Source organism: Larus michahellis, chromosome 8 (assembly GCF_964199755.1).
Source record: "Larus michahellis chromosome 8, bLarMic1.1, whole genome shotgun sequence".
Taxonomy (NCBI): domain Eukaryota; kingdom Metazoa; phylum Chordata; class Aves; order Charadriiformes; family Laridae; genus Larus; species Larus michahellis.
Genome location: NC_133903.1, coordinates 16694573 through 16708892, shown reverse-complemented (window position 1 = coordinate 16708892; position 14320 = coordinate 16694573). Strand labels below are relative to the sequence as shown.

The window sequence follows — 14320 nt, the reverse complement described above, 5'->3', positions numbered from 1 at the left end:
AGGCAGAGATGAGATAACAATCAATTTGGAGTCCTTTGCTTTGCCAGGAGAGTTAGGAGGATCTGCTTAACCCCTGTATTGCTCAGCTCCCAAAAGATGGAAGAAATGAAATACCTCACTCAGGCAGCACTTGCTTAATTCCATGTCTTTTCTCAAAAGCACAGAGGCATAGGAATCTCTTGAGAAAATGCCTGTGTTCTTGCTGAAATAGACAGATCATGTGTTTTACCTGTTCTTGTTCTCTGAGGTATTTGATTGCTTCTAATTGATACTTCTCAGGAAAAGAAGAAAAAGCCTGACAGATGTTTGGCCTGAGAAATTAAGTCTTAACAGTTCAAACTTGGCAAAGATGCAGTAACATCTGATCTTGTGAAAGATCTTATCAGAGGAAGTGCCAGACGGCTTTGACTCTAAGTAGCACAACTTAAAGCACAGGAACAGCATTACACAGAATCACAGAACCGTAGGGTTGGAAGGGACCTCTGGAGATCATCCAGTCCAACCCCCTCCCAGAGCAGGGTCACCCAGAGCAGGTGGCACAGGAACGCGTCCAGGCGGGTTTGAATGTCTCCAGAGACAGAGACTCCACCACCTCTCTGGGCAGCCTGTGCCAGGGCTCTGCCACCCTCACAGCAAAGAAGTTCCTCCTCATGTTTAGGTGGAACTTCCTATGCTCAAGTTTGTGCCCGTTACCCCTTGTCCTGTCCCCGGGCACCACTGAAAAGAGCCTGGCCCATTCTCCTGACACCCACCCTTTAAGTATTTATAAGTGTTGATAAGGTCCTCCCTCAGTCGTCTTTTTTCCAGACTAAAAAGACCCAAATCCCTCAGCCTTTCTTCATAAGAGAGATGTTCCAGTCCCCTAATCATCTTGGTAGCCCTTTGCTGTCCCCTCTCCAGCAGTTCCCTGTCCTTCTTGAACCAGGGAGCCCAGAACTGGACCCAGCACTCCAGATGTGGCGTCACCAGGGCGGAGCAGAGGGGGAGGATGACCTTCCTCGGTCTTCAGCCACACTCTTCTTGATGCCCCCCAGGATGCCATTGGCCTTCTTGGCCACAAGGGCATATTGCTGGCTCATGGTCATCCAGTTGTCCACCAGGACTCCCAGGTCTCTTTCCATTAGCTCATCTGCATGCTGCAGCGGAGTAGGTTGTAGTTGTTTGGAAAGTGCCCCCACGTCAGACTTTCTGGGAATCTGTTTCTGGGGAGGGCAGAGGCAGCGAGGATAGGTTTGCACCTCTGTCCTCTGACTCTAGGCTGATCTTACAAGCATCTGGGTGCTACAAGAAATGCCTGGGCTTTTCCTTTTGTGCGAGCAAGTCCTTACAGCTGCATCAGAACAGATGTCTGGCTCATTCATATGTGCCCTTGGCACAGAGGAACTAACAATATTAAAGATCTGCAGATAGAAAATGGGACTGTGGGCAGGGAGTGGAGATCAAAGCTGTTGTGGTGGGAGGACCAAGGGATTGCTGAGCTGGAGACAGGAGTTCAGCCACTAACCCTCTGGCTGGGTTTGAAGCTGTTGCAGAGCCTCTCACCACCAGAGCGTTGGTCAGTGAGTCAGCAGCCAATGGCAGGAGCGATGCTTCCAGCGCCAGCTGGACCCCAGGGTTTTACATGAGGTCCCCCACCATTCTCGCAGTGTGCTGCCCGAGGCGAGCTCATGTGTTCGTTATTGTGTTGTACGGTGTCAGGCCTGAAGCACCTCTGTACGTGACTGTACCGGGGCAGGCAGTACCTGTTCTCCACAAGGGCTATGAGTACCCAGATGTTTTTGGCCAGCAGATGTCTCTCCAGTATAGACCAAACAACTAGAAGCCAGACCATAGCGTTTGGCCTTGGTGTGCTCCGTAGCCCTGCTCCCCATGCACACATGGAGCTCCCCCATGCTGACGGCATGTCTGTGGCGAGCTGAGTTGCTCCTGCACGTGTCTGGCATGGCCTGGTCTTGTTTGGCTGCGTGGTCACCTGCCTGCTGTTCTCTCCTAGCCTTCCGCGCTCTGCTGCAGATCCGGGCTGTGAGGAAGAAGCCGGGAGCTCTGTCGCCGGTGTCGTTCAGCCCTGTCTTGGCACAGAGTGTTGACCATGACGAGCACTCCGTAAGTACCTCGCAACCCCGTGTACAAAGCCTGGGCACTGGTCTCAGCCTGAGCAGAGCAGCTTGTGCATGCACGAGTTGCTTGGCCTGATGGCTGGCGTCCCTGGGACCTCAGGAGGTGCGCTCAGGCCTTGGAGCGAGGTCTTCCTGAGCAGTGCAGCCTTTCTTCGGGTAATGGTAGGACTAGAGGGAATGGATTAAAACTAGAGATGGGTCGATTCAGACTGGACGTTAGGAAGAAGTTCTTCACCATGAGGGTGGTGAGACACTGGAACAGGTTGCCCAGAGAGGTGGTGGATGCCCCATCCCTGGTAGTTTTTAAGGCCAGGCTGGATGGGGCTCTGAGCAACCTGATCTAGTGGGAGGTGTCCCTGCCCATGGCAGGGGGGTTGGAACGAGATGATCTTTAAGGTCCCTTCCAACCCTAACAATTCTGTGATTCTTGTCAACCCTGCTAGACAGCCAGGATCTCTCCTCTTGAGGATTAGTAATACAGCTGGTTTTAGCCAAGTGCCCTCCCGTCTTTTGGAGGAAGCAAATCCACAGAAACCTCAGTCTGAGGATATTTCTCGGGGCCTGTCCCAGCAGAAAAGTGGCAGTCTCTGGGCACTTCAGGGTGGGAGCTGGGACAATGGGAGGGGTTCCAGTTTGACTTGCACGCACATCTGTGTGGCAGCACGCTCTGATGAAATGCTCTTGGCATCGAGGTTCTCAGCATGGTGGCAGAAAGGCCTCTTTGTGCCAGCCTCCCTGAGTGATCGGGGGCTCGGCAGGCAGCTGAGGGAGCGTGGGATGAAAAGTGTGGTGCTGGTGGCCTCGGGGCCCAGTCGCATGTCCCCAGTGCGGTGAGGGCAGCAGGTCGTTGCCTGAGCAGTGCTTGTTGCACAGCTGGGTCTGGCGAGACACACGAGATCAGAGTGAGGAGAGGGAGATCTGCATCTAGATCATCTTACAGACTTTCATGGAAACAGAAAGATACTGTCACAGGAAGAGCCTGGTTTTACCCATCTGTCCTCTGCAGCGTTGTAGCCCTGCTGCCTTCAACTGGGGCTAAGAAATAAGGCAGGGGAGAAACCCCGAGGGTTGTTGTGAAGGATGGTGTGGTGGTGTGGCAAGGAAGCAGGTGCTGTCACCTGCAGTGAGGTGAGGAGATGCTGTGTATCTCTTCCTGTCACTAACCTCAAGAAACAGCTTCTTTAAAACATGGTTTTCTCTTGACAGTGTCCCTTTAAACCCCTTAAAGTGAGCACTGTCTCCCTGCCCAGCAGGAAGCCTAGAAGGGAAACAGTAAGTGGACTTGGTTGTACTTGGCTCCTACAGCAACTCTTTGCAAGCGGCGTCACTAGCACCTGGAAGAGTCACACATGCGAGGGCTTGCTAACACGCTGGGTTTGACTTGTGCCCCTGCACGGGCTGTCACGCTCCACGTGCCGCCTCCATTTTAGCGGCGATTCGCTCACACCCTGCACGGACCATCACTGACCTCCCTGGTTTGCGTGTGGAGGAATAAGCGCGATGGAAGCAGCTTGCCACAGGGGCTGACGCTGGCTCTCAGGGACTGTCCCCAGGTCCTGAGCCTGTCTGCTTTATAGTTCCTGGCCAAAACATTTTTCGTAGCTTTGTAGGACTGTGGGTAAGCTGCTGTCCCCTTGGCTCACCCAAAAGCTTGCACTTGTCTCATCCCCGTGGCAGTCTGGCATGGGCACATCTTGTTGTGGTTTCCACCCCCGGTGCTGGGATGTAGAGGTAGACAGATAGGCACGGTGGGACCAGGTCTTGCGTTCGGGAACACTGGCTGCAATGGGCTGTTTCGCTTTTACAGAAACGGGAAGGATGGAGCTTGTTTTGTTGGGGCCTCTGCGAGTTGGTGTGAGAGTGTGTAACTGGGACACCGTGCTGAGGACAGTGTGAATGGCAATTGTGGGGGACCAGGAGCCGGGAAGGGGAACGGTGAGGGTGGGAGGGTGTCCCCCAGGCCAGGAAGGGTCTGTTTGTGCCCTCTTTGTGTACTCCCATCAAATGCAGCTACAGCTTTCATCATATCAAGGAGCCTGCAGTTTTCTTTTGCTCAAGCCGGCCTAGACGGTTGGCCTCATGAGGAACATGACTTGCTGTGCTTGTCAGGTCTGGAGAAAACCAGAAGTTGGGTTCAGGTAATGAGGCTATTGGAAGCTTGGCATGACCCTGCCTCTCTGCAAGCCTCCTGCAGCGACGAGCAGTCCTCCTGCTGGAGCAGTGGGCTCCATGGGTGGTGTAGTGGTAGTAGTGCAGTAGTGCCAGGAGACAGCAGTGTCTCTTAGGCTTGTTTGAAAGCTCGGTAACTTGCAGTGAGGATGTTGTAACCGTTGGCTGAGAAATCCTCCTCCTCTGAGCTTTCACCACAGCGAACCAAAAGGAGCAGCCTTTGAACCCTCCCGCCTTGGTCTACACAGCCAGGAGAAAATGTTCCAAATGCGAGGCCGGGGGGGTTGTCTCCCTGACTTTTCTGTCCATGAAATAGCAGCTTGGAGCTGCTGTCTGGAAATGAGTTTTCATGGAGGTGGCTTTTGGCCCCACCGCCTACAGGTGGCAGCAACTGTGAACCGATTCCTTGCTCAGCCGTTGGTTATCTTGCAATCACCAGCTGTGGTCTTCAGCGCAGCACGCTCATAGCCATCACAAGACCAATATTTAGGGGATGTGGGCCTATGCTTGACCCCAGGTGCCTCTCGTTCCTTCCTCCCTGTCAGATCTATCTCCTTCTGTGACCACCAGTGAGTCAGTTCAGCAATCAGCTCGCACCAGATTAGCGGCTGCGTTGGAACAGGTTGCTGGGCAGGCTCATCTGCAGCTGTGAGTGGGAGATCAGGCACAGAGAAGCTACAGGAGTTCATGGACAGGCTTCGCAGCAGCACGCCATCTTAGGTACACCACAGAACCCCCTCCCTGAGGATATAGGGCTGAAACAGCTCAATTTAATGTAAGCCTGCACTGCTGCAACCTCGTCTCCTTGCAGCAGGCCGGGCTGAGCTGCCTGTGGCCCACTGGGTTGCAGCATAAACCCTGTTTGTCTTCGAGTCCACAGGATCTTTATGATCATGAGGAAACCAGCATTGGTTTAATGGCTTTGCAAGGGTCCCTTTGGCAGCTTAGCGAGTTACAGAGGGAATGGGAGTTGGTGTGGTTTTGCCCTCCTCCTTTACGAGGTCAGTGGTTCTGTGATCCCTTTCCTACCTTTCAGCAGAGGTGACTGTGCAGAGAGCCAGCGTGAGCAGCTCAGAGGACCGAGACCATAGGAGAGGTGGAAGTGGTGGAGGCTCTGAGGACCAGCTCCCAGCTGGTGCACACATGCTCCCCTCCTTCGACTCTCTCTCGGTGACACTGGTGGTGCTGTCAAACTGCTGCGTGTACCAGGGCTGGGAGCCCAAGTGGGGTGCTTGCTGAGCTGGAAGGGTCTCTGAACCATAGAGGAACTTTTAGGAGAAAAAAACCCATGTATTTTCTAGCAGCTTTGTTAGGAACCTGCTTTCTCACCCTCCTTGTCTGGCTCTTGAAAGACCTCCCTTGTATGGCAGGGCGGGTGCTGAGCCACATTCTGGCTTGCTGAGGTGCCCAATCTCTCAAGCTTTGCTCCAGAAACTTGCCTGGACCATCGGTGTTACAACCCCCAGGGGAGTGTGTGGCTGTGGGGAAGGGGGCTGAGGCTCTCTGGAGAGGTGGCTGTGGGGATGGGCTGCTTGGGAGCGCAGTGTGGGAGATGCAGGGCTGGGCTGCAGCGGGGCCTCCCCTTTCTAGGGGGGCTTCCAGCCTGGTGAGGGCTTCTTAACCTACCCCTCTCTTTCTCACCCACAGAGCTCTGACAACATCCCTCCAGGCTACGAACCCATTTCCTTGCTGGAAGCGCTGAATGGCCTTCGCTCTGTTTCCCCCTCCATCCCATCAGCTCCTCTGTATGAAGAAATCAACTACTCGGGTGTGGTGGATGGGATGCCGCCTGCGAGCCGACCGCTTGTTGGGATGGACAGAGCCGTGGAGAGCAGCCACCAGAAGGGCAAGCGGAGCAAGTCACCAGATAGGTCAGCATGGGGACGGAGGGGCACACTCCTCTTGCAAGCCCTGAGGGCTTGTGGCCACATGCACTGGGAGCCAGGAGAGGGCTCCGACTGGTCCAGTCACTGGTAGCACTGCTAACTCAGAATTTGAGGAGGCCAGTGAGAGAACTGGGACACCAACCCTGTCTTCAGCCTGAGGTGACCGGCTTAAGTCTCCTAAGGGCTGGCTTTGTCACCAAAAGAAAGAGGATTTTTAACAAGGAGATTTCCTCCAAACATTAGATGAAAATGTCTTCTTTCCAATGCAGTTAGTCCCTCAATCTGCATTTGACATCTAAACCTTGTTGGATTTCAGCTTTCCATGGAGTTCCCCAGAAACAAAAGAATGGGGAGGGAAGTGACCTCAGTTTCAGAGCACAAAATGCTGAGTGATGCCCTTTAGTTGTTGTCTGAAGCCTCCTCTAGTGGCCTTGTGATGGAGGATGTAGGTGTGGATGCCGTGGAGTGGGCAGCCCACTGCAGGTGCCCTTTATGTGTCCTTCGCGGGGCCGTACAGATGGGGTCAGACAGGGTTTGTTCCTGGCACTCCTCACTATGCTCCATTCCAAATTTCCCCCTGGGAAGGGAGCCTGTGAAGGTGTGAGGAGCAGCGTGGGACCTGGGCCTCGCTTTCCATGCAAAGGCAGCTTTGTCCCAGTTGTGTTACTGTGCCGAAGCTCTGCACCGCTTGGCTCTGTCCCCGAAACTCTGCTGCTGCTGTTCTCCCTGTAGCTGATACTGGAGAGGACCCTGGTGAATTTAGCTCAATAATTTGAGCTCCTGCTCATGCTGCTGGTGGAGGGACAGGGCAGGGGTGGTGACAACTTGAGCTGCTGCCACCAAATCTGCCAGGGCCCCTGGTGCTGGCAGCACTGCAGCTCCTTGCAAATGGAGTTTCTCTTGCCACAGCACACTACGGTCTCCCTCGTCCCCAATCCACGAGGAAGATGAAGAGAAGCTCTCTGAGGACTCGGACTCGCAGCCACCACTGAGCGGGGGTGAGCTGGTCCTGAGAGAGACGAGCTCTCCAGAAGTAAGTGTGCTCCACTGGGGAGCTTCTCCGAGCCAGAGCTCTTCTGCGGGGGGGGGCTTCATCTGGGACACGGGAGGTTCCTTGTGAAGGGCCATCCCTTCCTCAGTGACAGGGCAAAGATGAGCTTGTTAGCACGAGTAGCCCAGAGCCAACAGTCTCGGCTGCCTTGATTTACCTGTAGGGCTCCACAGGGAAGCTCCCTGTGCCCCTAACACCTCTTTGGGAGCGTTGGAAAGCCACTTGGCTGGAGCTGTGGCAGAGCTGACCTTCCCCCAGCCTCCTGGGCGGGCCCAGCAGTGTTTGGGGCAGGGCTGGCAGCTGGGCCTTGCTGGGCTTCCAGCACCCATTGCCTCTAAAACTCCTCCATCCCAGCCCGTGGTGCCACAGCGCTGGTGGGTGGCCCCTTGCTCCCCCTGGGAAATGAGTCCCTGGCCCCGAGCACAGCTCTTTGGAGACAGCCAGAGCAGGAGAGAAGCGCAGCAAAGGCCTCCAGCCCGCAGAAGTAACCTGTGCTGTTCTTCCTTACAGAGTGTGGCAGGGGAAGAGATCGAGGAGGCCTCATCCCTGCAGCTGGGTAGGTGTACGCTTGGCCGTGGGGCTGGCCAGACCTCATCTTGGTGTCCAGCTCCGCTGTGGTGGGACAGGGGACAGTTGGGGAATGAACATATGAGTTCAGAAACATCCAGCCCCCAAAGTCCATCTCTGAGCTGCTGTGCTTCACCAGAGAAAGGCACTGGGGTCTCTCCTGGGAAGTGTGGGGGGGGCAAAATCAAAAAATCTCACTGGTTTATTTGCCAAGCGTAGAATCATGGAATGGGTTAGGTTGGAAGGGACCTTAAAGCCCACCCAGTGCCACCCCCTGCTCTGGGCAGGCACACCTCCCACCAGACCAGGTTGCTCCAAGCCCCATCCAACCTGGCCTTGAACACCTCCAGGGATGGGGCAGCCACAGCTTCTCTGGGCGACCTGGGCCAGGGGCTCACCACCCTCACAGCAAAGAATTTCTTCCTGATGTCTCATCTAAATCTCCCCTCTTCCAGTTTGAAGCCATTACCCCTCGTCCTATCACTGCACGCTCTTGTAAAAAGTCCCTCTCTAGCTTTCTTGTAGGCCCCCTTCAGCATCTCTCCTTGCTGTGAGCTCTACACAAGTAGAGCTTTCCGTGCCATGGGCTGTCTCCTCGCATGGCGGAGTGGGAGACGACTGTGTGCACCACTGTGGTCCCAGTGAGAGCATGGCCACCGTACTGGGCATGCAGGATGTTCCCCGTGTCTTTGGGATGGGCCTCTGGTGCTCAGTCAGCATCCAGAGGGCTGAGAGGGGAGTGCTGGTTGCCTTTTGGGGCATGAACCCCCATATGAAGTGGTGGCTCTTCGACTCTGTGACCTGGGCCAGTCTGACCAGCTCTCCTGAGACCTCTGTGGGGCTGGGGGGACCTGGGGACCTTCCTCACGTGGGAGATCTCAACTTGTCCTGGCCGCGTGCCCCTGCAGAGCTGGTCCTGGGGACTGAGGGGCTGTGCTTTTGTCTGGCTCTAGGTAGCCGCCCGCCTTCCGTCGAAGATGTGCTGCAGGACGGCAGCTGCGGCGAGCACAGGAGCCTGACACAGTCGGAGAGCGACCCTCCGGTAGATGTCTACCTGCCAGGTAATGGCTGCACTCTTGGGGTCGGAGGCACCATTGCTGCTGACCTGCTGCGTTTGCAGCCCCAGTTCGAGTCACTGAGGGTCCCGGGGGGCGTTGTGGACCGTGTGCCTGACCATGGCAGCCTCCCTGGCTGGGGTGGCATGCTCCATCCTCGGGATGGGACAGGGATGCATTTGCCTGGAGTGTGGGCTCCCGCTTCCTCCCAGTGGGCAGAGCGAGCTGTGGGCAAGGGGGGCTAACACAGAGGTAACTCACTCCCTACTTCTCTCTCCTCCTCCCTCACCCTTTTGTCTCTGTCCTTCCTCTCCTTTCTCCTCTCTGGGCTGTGGACGCTCGATGGCACAGTTATGTGACGGTGGCCTCCCATGCCTGCCCCCAAACCGCGCTCCTGCTTTCGGCTGAGGGAGGGGAACCATCTGGGCCGGCTTCTGGGAGACTGAGCCGGCGTTGGGGGCTGCGGGCACCCCTCTGCCACGGGCCGGTGTTGCGGCAGGGAGGGCCACGGAGTGCCGTGCTTTGCTGGCCAGTGTGGCCATGGGACACTGCGCTGGCCTCGCCCCCGACTGTTGTCGTTGCAGAGTGTTTTCTTCCGTAGAGTCACAGTCTGTTCTGAGCACCTCTCTAATGTCTCCTTCCCTCTCTGTCTGCCTTCCTCCCTCCTGTCTTGGGCAGCACTGGGTCCCGATTCCTGCTCTATTGGTATAGAGGAGTAAGCTGGTACGTCTTCTCGTTCTTCTTACGCGTCGCTGTTGTGTTGGGGCAGCAGGACCCCTCCCGGGAAGGCCAGGAGAGAGCGGGGATGGGGCTGATCCTAGCCATTGGGGTAGGGAAGGAGGGGGCAACAAACCATCCAGCCTGCACTGCAGGCTCTGTCCTGGCTCCCTTCCCATTCCTGACAACAGCATCCCCGCACGGGTCCCTGCTGTCCCCGAGTGCCGGGACACACCACTCAGGGCAGCAGAAGGCTCAGCCCTCCCCACCAGCTTCTGCTGGGCTCCTGGGTGAGGGTTCTGCTGCCTGGTGGGCACCATGAACATCTGGCTGGCTTCTACCGGTGGCAGATAGTGTGTCCCCTTTGTGTCCCACCCCTGGCTCTTGCTGAATCTGCATCTTAGCAGGGATGGAGCTTGTGGGCTCCTGTGGTCAGTCCAGGGGGCTGGTGGGTGTCCTACTCTCCTTGGCCCATGTTTCCTGCGCCCAGGACCCAGCACCTTGCCTAGGGCCGCTTAGTCTGACCCCAGCGGTTGGCATTTTTGTGGCTGAAACCCCCATTTCTCCTCAACTCAGGCTCATCCGACTTCACCAAGACGCTCCCCGGCCGCGGCACCGGCAGCCCCACGCAGCCCCTTCTCTTTGAGCAGACGCGTCTTCACCTGGAGGACGAGCAGAATCTCTCGTGAGCGGGGGACCCGCGCACCTCCCTTCCCGCCGGACCCCCAGACATAGTGTTTTTACGTGTGTGTGGGGGGTGGGATGGGCGGGCTGGGGTTTTTGGGGTTAAAAAGCAGCAGATGAAGGACACTACCGTTGTATATTTTGTACACACTGAGCACAGCACTTTGCTGTCACTGCCCCTGTATATAGCCTTGCTGCAGGGCTCTCTGGGGGGGGGGTGGGGGGGGGGTGGTGTGGGGGTCAGCCCCGGCCCACCCCGAACGGGGTGGGCCGGGGCTGACCCCCACGCCCCCCCCCCCCCCCCCATGGATCCCGGCGCTGCCCACGCCGTGTGCCTTGTTCTGCTTCTGCGGCGGCTCCAGGGGCGAGCTCCCCTCCCTTCCCCTCTTCCCCCCTCTTTATGTTTGTAGGAATAAACCCGTGGAGCAGCCACCTGAGTCCGGCCTTGGCGGGGCGGGGCGGGGCACCGGGAACGGGGACCCCGTGTGCGGCGCTGCGTCCCGCGGGGGGGGGCGGGGCCTGGGAGCCTGGGGGGGCGGGGCGTGTGACCGAAGGGGCGGGGCTATATTCCCTTGGGGCGGAGCCTGGGAGCGGAGGGGCGGGGCCGAATCCCTTGGGGGCGGGGTCTGAATCCGTTGTGGGCGTGGCCACGGCGCCGCCGGGCGGTCATCCCGCCCGCTCCCACCACCTTCCCGGCGTGCCCTTCGGCTTCCCTCCTTCCCCCCCCCCCCCCCCCGTAAGCTCTGCTCTCATTGGCTGCTCATTAGGCCGTTGCCTAATATGGCGAGCGACGCGGGCAGCAGCGCCCTCTCCGATTGGGCGCCCGCCCCGCCAGGGGCGGGCGCGGCGGGAGGGGTCGGCGGTCGCCGCCGAGAGCCCATTGGCCCCGCGGCGCGCGGCGCGCCGCCACTGGCTGGCGCCGCCGCTTGCCCCACCTCCTGCGCCGCCGCCGCCGCCGCGCGTGCGCGCAGCGGTCTCGCGGGGCGGGCGGCGAGGCGATGGCGGCCATGGGGGCGATGGCGGCCATGGGCGCGCTGCCGGCGGGCGCGGGGGCGCTGCCGCCGCTGCCGACGCTGGGGGTGCCGGGGGTGCCCGAGCTGAAGCCGCTGACGCGGTACGAGGCGATGCGGCTGGGCCCGGGCTGGAGCCACTCGTGCCACGCCATGCTGTACGCCCCCAACCCGGGCATGCTCTTCGGCCGCATCCCGCTGCGCTACGCCGTGCTGGTGAGGGGCGGGGGGGGGGGCGGGAGGGGGTGAGACGGGGGCACCGGGACCGGGGCGGGAGCAGGGGGTGCGGGCGGGCCCTCGGGCTGCGGGGGAGGCGGGCTGCGGGCGGGCGGGCCCGGGCGGGCGGCGGGCGGGCTGTGGCCGTTCGGTAGTTGCCGTGCAGGGCGGTAGCATCAGGCTTGGCCGAGGCGGCCCCCGCGGCTGTGCGGCCGGGGCGGCTCCGCCTGGGCTCCCCCCCCACTCCCCGGAGCTGTCGGAGACAGTGTCGGTGAACGGTCGTGGACGCGCTGGAGCTGGTAGGGCCGCGCCGGAGGCGGCCGGGAGGCTTCTCCCCCCCCCCGCGCTGCTCCGCCTAGCCCGGAGGCCTCCCCTCTCCCCCCCGCCACCGGGGGCTCCGCCGTGCCCCATTAACACCATGCGCCTCTATTGCAGATGCAGATGCGATTTGACGGACTACTGGGCTTTCCCGGGGGGTTCGTGGATCGCCGTTACTGGTCCCTGGAGGACGGTCTGAATCGGGTGCTGGGCTTGGGTTTGGGCTGTGTGCGCCTGACGGAAGCTGACTATCTGTGCTCGCACCTGACAGAGGGGCCACATCGCGTGGTGGCACACTTCTACGCCAGGCAGCTGACCCTGGAGGAGCTGCATACCATCGAGATCAGCGCGGTGCATTCCCGAGACCACGGGCTGGAGGTGGGACATCCAGGGAGGGGGTGTGTAGAGCTCTGAGCTAACGGTAGCCCCTCCGCCCCCCCCACCAGCCCCCCACCCCACCCCCCCCAGGGAAGACAAAGCTTCCCTCCTAGGTCTGCTGGGCTCTCGCAGCCCAGCGGGGGAATGCACCGCATGTAGAGCTGCCGCCGGCGAGTGCCGTGCACCGCCGCGTAGCCCCGGTGTTAGGAGGTTTGGCTGCTGGCTGAGGTGGCGTCTCGGGCTCCGGAGCGTAGCGAGCTTGAGCTCCGGCCATTCCCAGTGATCGCCCGCTTAGGGAGGAGCCCTATTTTTACCCGCTTAGCCTCAGGATGCGGGTGAGGTCCGTCTCGCGTCTGGTGGGCATCTCCCCCTGCCCTGGGCTGAGTAAACCTGGACCGGAATCGTGACCCTCGGTGCGGTGATGTGTTGCTCGACCCCGAGTTCTCCTCGGCTTGCACGGAGGTGGTGCGGGAGGCAGATTTCCTCCCTGGTAGCTGGGTCCGGCTGACGCCCTGGGGTAGAGCGGGAGAATTAGGGTCTCCCAGCGCACCCCGATGGCGCTCGGTGGGTTTCAGCAGCTGCGTGACTGGAGGCAGTTGGCCCCAGGTTGTGTTTGAGGGGGACGCGAGGGTGAGCCGTGGTGTCCCCAGGCAGGGCAGGGTGCGGAGGGGGGAACGGGGCTCCCTGTAGCGGCCTGGGGCAGCGGGATCCCCCTGAAGGGGCAGGAGGGGGAATGGAGCCAGGGCTGGGCTGGGCAGGGAGAGCAGGGGCCTGGAGGGGCTCGGGGGCGGGGGGGTGGTACAGCACAGGGGCTTCAGCCGGGCTGGGCCAGCGCAGGCAGGAGAGGGCAGGGGTCGGTGTGGGGTGGGGGGCAGGATCTGGCAGGGGGGGGCCAGGGCTGTGGGCTGGCGGGGTGCTGGGGTGAGGGTGTGGGGGCAGAGGGTGGTGCGGGGCGGGGGGGGGGGGGGGCTGGTGCTGTCGTGGCCTCTGCTGAGCTGTGCTCCATGCTGTTGCAGGTGATGGGCATGGTCCGTGTCCCCCTCTATACCCAGAAGGACCGCATGGGCGGGCTGCCCAACTTCCTGGCCAACTCCTTCGTTGGAACCGCCAAATTCCAGCTGCTCTTTGCCCTGAAGATCTTGAACATGGTGCCGGAGGAGAAGCTGGCCGAGGCAGTGGCTGCTACGCAGAAGCCGAAGAAGCCGGCCATCGACCAGGCAGCGGGGGCGATGGGAAACGCGCCCGCCGCTAAGCAGGCGAACGAGCTGGTGGCGTCAGCTAAAACAGGCAACGAATTGGCAGATAGGGCAGAGAACCAGGCAGCTGCGCAGGCAGCGGCCGAGGCAGCGGAGCAGGCGGTGGCTGGGCTGGAGAGCCAGGCCGTGGCGGAGCAGCTGATGGCTGTGCCGGGGGCTGAGGCGGTGGAGCAGCCAGTGGGGCTGGGGGCGAACGCTGTGGCGGAGCAGCCGGTAGCCGAGCCGATGGAATGACGCCGCCACGGTTGCGCTTGATTAAAAGTGGGTGAGAATAGAGACTTTCTTCTAACTTTCCAACCCGTCGCTGGCTGCGGTTGCTGCCCACGCGATTCTGCTGCCCAGCCGGGAGGGTTTGTTTGAAGCAGGGGACAGCTATGTATTTTTATGGCCATTAAACTCTAGCGAGCTTCCCAGATCAACCTGCACAGCCCCCTGCAGAGAGTTCATGCACGTGAGGGCGCCGAAGCCTTAGAATTACGCTTTGATTTCAGGGACACACTGCTGCCGTCAGGTCCCAGTTTCATTTTTTTAAGGAACAAAACCGTCTTATTTTTTAAATGCCCCGTGTTGACTTGGACGCGGCTGTGTTTGCAGCGGACACAGCTGAGGGACGGGGCCGCTGATCAAAGCAGCTCTGCCAGCGCCGGTGGAAGGGCTCCGGCTCAGGGTGCTGGCACAACGGGGCAGCGTGTCGTGAATTCCCTCTGGGGCCTGGGGGAGCGCTCGTGTGGGTTTCTACCTGGAGATCTGTGGGAGCAGGAAAGTGGAATAAATGGCTTTGCTGAACGCGTCGCAGTCAGGATCGTTCTTGGCTGCTAGCACAGAGCCTGCAGCTGCCCAGAGCTTTGGGGGCGGTTGGGGCAGCGCAGCTTCCCTCTGCCTCCTGCTCCGTGCTG

General features: G+C 59.8%; 2 protein-coding genes across 6 annotated transcripts in view; both read left to right on the top strand.

Annotated features, from left to right (window-relative positions):
* MGRN1 (mahogunin ring finger 1) overlaps positions 1–10397 on the top strand; it is a 58118-nt gene extending 47721 nt beyond the window's left edge. Inside the window, exons 11-18 of one of the 4 annotated variants that reach the window (XM_074596532.1) lie at positions 1994–2103; positions 3324–3389; positions 5934–6157; positions 7082–7205; positions 7734–7783; positions 8748–8851; positions 9524–9568; positions 10139–10371. In XM_074596532.1, coding sequence (XP_074452633.1) covers positions 1994–2103; positions 3324–3389; positions 5934–6157; positions 7082–7205; positions 7734–7783; positions 8748–8851; positions 9524–9564 — 719 coding nt within the window. In that variant the 3' untranslated portion in view covers positions 9565–9568; positions 10139–10371. Of the gene's footprint in view, positions 1–1993; positions 2104–3323; positions 3390–5933; positions 6158–7081; positions 7206–7733; positions 7784–8747; positions 8852–9523; positions 9569–10138 lie in introns of all 4 variants that reach the window. The other 3 variants (XM_074596529.1, XM_074596533.1, XM_074596531.1) reach the window with 3 other exon arrangements.
* A 785-nt stretch (positions 10398–11182) lies between these two features.
* Positions 11183–14210, top strand: NUDT16L1 (nudix hydrolase 16 like 1). Of its 2 annotated transcripts, XM_074596535.1 has the most exons (3): positions 11183–11472; positions 11908–12168; positions 13185–14210. In XM_074596535.1, the coding sequence occupies exons 1-3, from the start codon at positions 11245–11247 to the stop codon at positions 13656–13658; spliced, it is 963 nt and encodes a 320-aa protein (XP_074452636.1). In that variant the 5' UTR covers positions 11183–11244; the 3' UTR covers positions 13659–14210. The 2 variants fall into 2 exon arrangements, with proteins under 2 accessions (XP_074452636.1, XP_074452635.1); XM_074596534.1 differs by lacking the exon at positions 11908–12168 and having other exon boundaries at positions 11185–11472.
* The last annotated feature ends 110 nt before the right edge of the window (positions 14211–14320 follow it).

Bases quoted from the DNA above. Each gene is read 5' to 3' on its own strand.
- NUDT16L1 (XM_074596535.1), top strand. From the start codon at position 11,245: ATGGCGGCCATGGGGGCGATGGCGGCCATGGGCGCGCTGCCGGCGGGC. The intron at 11,473-11,907 runs GTGAGGGGCGGG...CCTCTATTGCAG, and splicing joins CGCTGCGCTACGCCGTGCTG to ATGCAGATGCGATTTGACGG. The intron at 12,169-13,184 runs GTGGGACATCCA...ATGCTGTTGCAG, and splicing joins CCCGAGACCACGGGCTGGAG to GTGATGGGCATGGTCCGTGT.